The following is a 5,396-nucleotide window of genomic DNA, read 5'->3' on the forward strand; positions in this document are numbered from 1 at the left end:
GTTTAAAAACATTTGATTCACCAGAAAACACAATGTAACTCAACGGTCAGCTTGAACGGCTAGAATTGGTTGGGATATGACAAAGTGATACTTGAAGATCTGATACATTCTGATATGAGTGTACTAGTCGAGCAACTTGAAGTATGATCTCTTAAGTGCACTCAGGATTTTTGAAAGAATTGAAATTTGAAATATGTAAGCTTGTAATCGTGATTCAACTAAACTTGTTATTCACTTTGAAATCTGATATATATAGTTGAAAAGCTCTTATAGTCGGATTTGCTTTTCAATGATCATATATACTATTATCCGATAAAATGTACACGTCGCTTTCAGTCATCATACGTCATTAATGCTCATTTAATGTTCCTTGTGATTTTGCGAGTCTAAGCTCCTAGCTTCAGAAAAAGCTGATAGGTTACAGACAAATATGCAACTTTCTGTCATCCAAGAGTTGGCAGGATACCGTGTAATTATTTGAAATGTGGTTGGAGTGCAGTTGGAGTTTAACGGTTGAAACACGTGTAATGCATTCAAGACTTGATCTAGTCTGAGAACTAATGATCTCTTGTAGCTAGAGTTCAGATAATATACGACTTGAACTTGATATTCTGTCTGAACGGCTTGAGTTGATCCAGCAGTCTGAAAAACAAAAATTACAATCAATAAACGACTGGATCCTGAAACAATTTGATACTGTCATTTGTCAATCACCAAATATTCTAACAAATATAATCAAATGCGTCTCATCTTCAACGACAGCAATATTTCGATAATCATTCAACACTCTATTCTTCGATTTTTCAAGAAGGGTTCGAGAAAAACATTCCATGCACCCTCTTATCGCTTGTTTGTTGACCACATATGACTATGGGAAAACTGGAGCACCAGCGCTGTGCCGCCACTGTTGCTTTGCCCAACTTTTTAATCATCAATAATTATCTTTGACAATAATAGTTTTTATTTTAAAAAAAAACTCTTAATTTGATGTTATGATCTCTCCTCCTCGAGGGATTAGAATCTATAATATATAATTTTTTTTAAAAAAAATAGCTCACTCTATAATAATCATTTTGACCTGACAGTTTCGATGTGCAAGACTCAAAGATCTTGGTAAAAGAAGCTGTCAATCATAGATCCTAAACCTTCTTGAAAAATCTTAACATGTTCTAGATAAGTCGGGAAGGAGGCAGAATGGCCTAAAACATCATGAACAAGTCGTAAAGGTTCTAGCTAAGTTTCTGCGGAAGGCTCTACAAAATTGTTAAGAAAACACGACGGTTCTAGGTTTATGCTAAAAGATCTAGAACATTATGTAGATGACTTGAGTATTCTAGATCAATGTAAAAAGATCTAAAATGTTGTGGACGAGGATGAGTCTAGAAACTTTTTTCTAGAAAGATGTCGAGAATGTAGATTAGAGAACGTAAATGTAGAGGGATTTAGAATACTTTATTGTATAGAATAGTGTAGAAAATTCTATACAATAAAAACATTTCATTATGGAGTGTTTCTCTTATCGTATAGCATTTGAGTGCTAGTTCTATAATATTTTTGAGGTGTTTTGTTCTCCTATATTAAGAGAGTGTGTGTTCTCTTTTAGAGATACATTGAGTTATTATACACCATAAAATATTATAGAAAAATTCTTTTCTTCTTGTCCATAGTTTTTACCCTAATAATTTTTAAAGATTTTTCACGTATATCTCTGTGTCCAATTTATTCTTTATTTTCATATTTATTATCTTAAATTATCGCACGTAAGACAAATAATTTTCTTAAGAAAATGATTGACCAGATTTAAAAAAAGTTATCCCCAAAATGAGCATGTGCTCTTCATAGTCCTAAGCATAGCTTAGGATTGCGACTTCGAGTGAGTTGTGTTGAATAGGGTAACCATTAGACCAGATAATTGAATGAATGTTATGGATGAAATTATATCACTACTGTTTCTCTGCAGCTGTAAAATCATTACAAAGTTTGCATTTAAGTACAATTTTAAATTATAGAAAGGTAATAACAAGGCTGAAACCACAACTTGGGAAAAAATTTGCTGCTCAAAACCTTGAACAATGCCACTCAAGTTTGATTGAAATGGCCTAAATTTTCCAGAAATTGCTGCCACTTTCATGGTTCAGATTGTGGAGCCAGCATAGAGCAAACGCCAAATTTCAATCATGTCCATGTTAGTCGACCAATCATCTCTCCAAGTTGTTGCTGATTAGTCGTGTCAAGATATCGACCCATGTATCAGGAACACCTGGTAGGCACCAATGCATGCAATCCTGGCCCCAGATAGCCACTGCATCCTTCTTCCCCAACCAAACTGCTGGATGGGCATCGGCTCTAAACTCGCTCATGTGAGTCAGATCAAGTATCCTGATACTTGTTCCTTTCAATGATGCCTCGATAAGGTGGTTCAATTGTCTAGCTTCTTTGTTAACTCCTCCATTACTGGGATCAAACCACAAGTCAAGCTGCTCATTTATCAGTATTCTTTAACTTGGTTTTATTTCAGGAAAATGGTGTGGCATTTTATATGATTTATGATATTTCTATGATACTCTTGATTTACACTTCACAATATCTAGAATGTTCTTTACGTTGACTCATTCATCTTTAACTTTGCTAAAATTTTGGATATACATGGCACACTGGGTTCCATAAGTGAGTCCCAAAACACCCCAAGTGAAAAAATAATGAGACAATAGGTCATAGGTGCCACTTGGCCCAGATCTGAATCAACAATCAAAAAGGAGGAAAGAAAACAGAGACCAGTTTTATTGCGTACCTGGCTTTGCTCGAGGGGCTTGTCAAACAAGCAACTACCGTTATGATTCCACTCGCCACCATAAAAGTGCCTCGGGGACTGCAGCCTCCAAAACTTGAGTGCCTTTTTGGGGAATGTTTTCTCAATGTGATCTACCATGTGTTCAAGAACGATGTTGAGGCCGTCCAACATTTTTAGAGGAGGATGTATTGGTTGGCCACCCTGAAAGAAAACCAGAGGAGTCTCTTTGGGAAATTTATCTTCGCCCCACCTATGAAAGCCACAAAAGACAACTCTTTAGTTCGTAATTTGTGACTCATTACTTTGTGAGAGTAAAAAAATGGGCTCTCTCAATCCTTTAAAGTGTCAATCAGATGCACCCCAGACACATAAAAAAAAGGAAAGATTTTCTTATGAATCAGTGTATTTAAGTTGGAGTTGGGAACATGTAGTTCACAGCTGCGAATGAGTTTGAATATTCCTTTGAGAAAAATGAGTAAACATGTATCCTTAATATTCACAATATAGTTTCATTAAGATAAGAAGCTTCACAGGAATTTCGGTCTATAAAATTTTATTTACCAATTAAAAAGAAGGAAAATTCACACGAAGCTGATCATCTTCCAAGCTGAGAATAGTACAAAGCACAAACACTAGAACTACTGAAATCAATCATGTATCTTCAAGAAAACAAGAGGGGATAAGCATAATGAGTTGCAAGTTGGCGTTGCAACTCGGGAAAAAAATAAAGTGTGCAGAAAAGTACAACACTGCATCTTTCTGCTAATTATATGATCAATGTCCCAACCCCCTGAACTTGAGATTTTCTCATTCAGAGCCCATCTAAGAGATGTGCAAGCAGCAAAGTAAATGAGCCAACAAGTGAATACCTTCCAAGACGTAACAAGGAAAATGGGATAATGTAGAATTACCAGTGGCCAGTATTGAAAACTAAAACATCGTAGAACTCAGCAATATTAGCCCAATCATCTGCTGGAACATCTACATCTACTCGGTACATCCCCTCCATTCCATCTTGACCAGACAACTCAGGCTGTTTAGTCTGCCACCTAGATGTAATCAGCAATGCTAGTGAGGCAGCCAGTTCATTTTCAGATGAAACGACATTTTACATAAAAATAAATAACAACAAACAATCTACCCACAGGCCAGGATTTGTGGAACATAAAAAACAGGGTAAAGCTTCTTCTACAAGAATCAGGTCACTTCAGATTGAAAAAAAAAAACTCTTGAAACCATTCTTTATTGATGAGCAACACTCGCTAAGGCTTATAAGTATCATAGAGACTAGGCGTGTGGCGTAAGGCATATGGCGAGGACGCGTTTTATTGAAGTGAAGCATCCTAAATATCGAACTATTGATATGCTACAATGTAAATATCTGAAGAATATTTATTTACTTTCTCCAAGTTGAAGTCACAATTAAAAGTGACCTTGAGCCTTTGGTGCACACGCCTTGAGCCCACGTCCTCTGGGCTTTTAATAACTATGCTTGAAAGACTAAATTAATGAAAATAAACTCCAACAACAATGGAACACCTAGGTTGAACATGGTTCACAAAGTTGGAAGATACCGAATAAGTTAGAAGAATCCTGATAAAATATCATCGTATCAGACGACACCATGGTAGGAATCAATTAGCTATAAATATTGAAATGGACATACATTCAGCTCATTCCTACAGAGCTATTCAGACAGGTAAAAGCTTGCATTTCTAGAAAAATTGGTCTCACCGATAATTTAAACAATGCTACTTACTCATATTTAGCCAGCAAAACTGCACGGTGATACGCAACAGTCACGTTAAATTTTGGAAAATAAGCTCCTCTCCAGGCACCCTTTCTCTTCCACTTGGTAGCACCATCATCAGCAACTCTCAATACACACAAAAACGCCGCCAGAAAGTTCTCATTCAAGGAATCACCCACGAACCCAATGTTCCTGTTCCTCATCAGATTCAAGAACCCAATCGGGTCGACCACGTTCAATTCACAATTCTCCGGAACCCATTTCCACGAATTGATCCGACCCATTTTTTCCCTCTGATTCTTGATGCAATTCCAAGCGTTTCTGTGGAAAGGACAGGTGGCATCGTAAATGGGTCGGCGAGTAGGATCGAAAACCCATTTTCCCTTGAAGAGATTGCACGGGGATGGAGGTGAGAGAGGTATGTCGGGGTTGGGAGATTTGGGTTTCGCGGTGGGGTAGAGTGGTAGGAGGGCGGAGTAGAGGAATATGAGTATACAGGTGGGAAGGAATAGCCACGGGAAAAGGTATGGGATTAACTTAGACGCCATTAACATTCACCAGATTGAAAGCATCCATCGAAGCTGAACACAGACCATTGCTGTCCTGGTTTGATAGAAACCACTGCCAGGGTAAAATTGCACTTTGAACCTCGATAAAATGAGAAAGGTTCAACATAGTACTTGCATTAAAGAAAAAATTCAAAATGTAAAAATTTTAGGGACATATCTTATGGATGACTCAAATAAGATATTCGTCTCATAAAATATGACCTTTAAAAATATTATTTTTTATTGTGAATATCGGTAGGATTGATCCGTCTTACGGATAAAAATTCGCGAGACCGTCTTACAAGAG

The 5,396-nt window shown here is 37.1% G+C and overlaps 1 protein-coding gene across 3 annotated transcripts; it reads right to left on the bottom strand.

Moving 5' to 3' along the window:
- Positions 1-345: 345 nt before the first annotated feature.
- Positions 346-5,190, bottom strand: LOC140810012 (protein trichome birefringence-like 12). Of its 3 annotated transcripts, none has more exons than XM_073167804.1 (4): positions 4,551-5,190; positions 3,703-3,840; positions 2,792-3,041; positions 346-642 (listed from the first exon to the last, which is right to left on the bottom strand). In XM_073167804.1, the coding sequence occupies exons 1-4, from the start codon at positions 5,093-5,095 to the stop codon at positions 361-363; spliced, it is 1,215 nt and encodes a 404-aa protein (XP_073023905.1). In that variant the 5' UTR covers positions 5,096-5,190; the 3' UTR covers positions 346-360. The 3 variants fall into 3 exon arrangements, with proteins under 3 accessions (XP_073023905.1, XP_073023906.1, XP_073023907.1); XM_073167805.1 differs by lacking the exon at positions 346-642 and adding an exon at positions 1,913-2,477 and having other exon boundaries at positions 4,551-5,185; XM_073167806.1 differs by lacking the exon at positions 346-642 and adding an exon at positions 2,185-2,454 and having other exon boundaries at positions 4,551-5,183.
- Between the last annotated feature and the right edge of the window lie 206 nt (positions 5,191-5,396).

Source organism: Primulina eburnea, chromosome 13 (genome assembly GCF_022965805.1).
Source record: "Primulina eburnea isolate SZY01 chromosome 13, ASM2296580v1, whole genome shotgun sequence".
Lineage (NCBI taxonomy): Eukaryota > Viridiplantae > Streptophyta > Magnoliopsida > Lamiales > Gesneriaceae > Primulina > Primulina eburnea.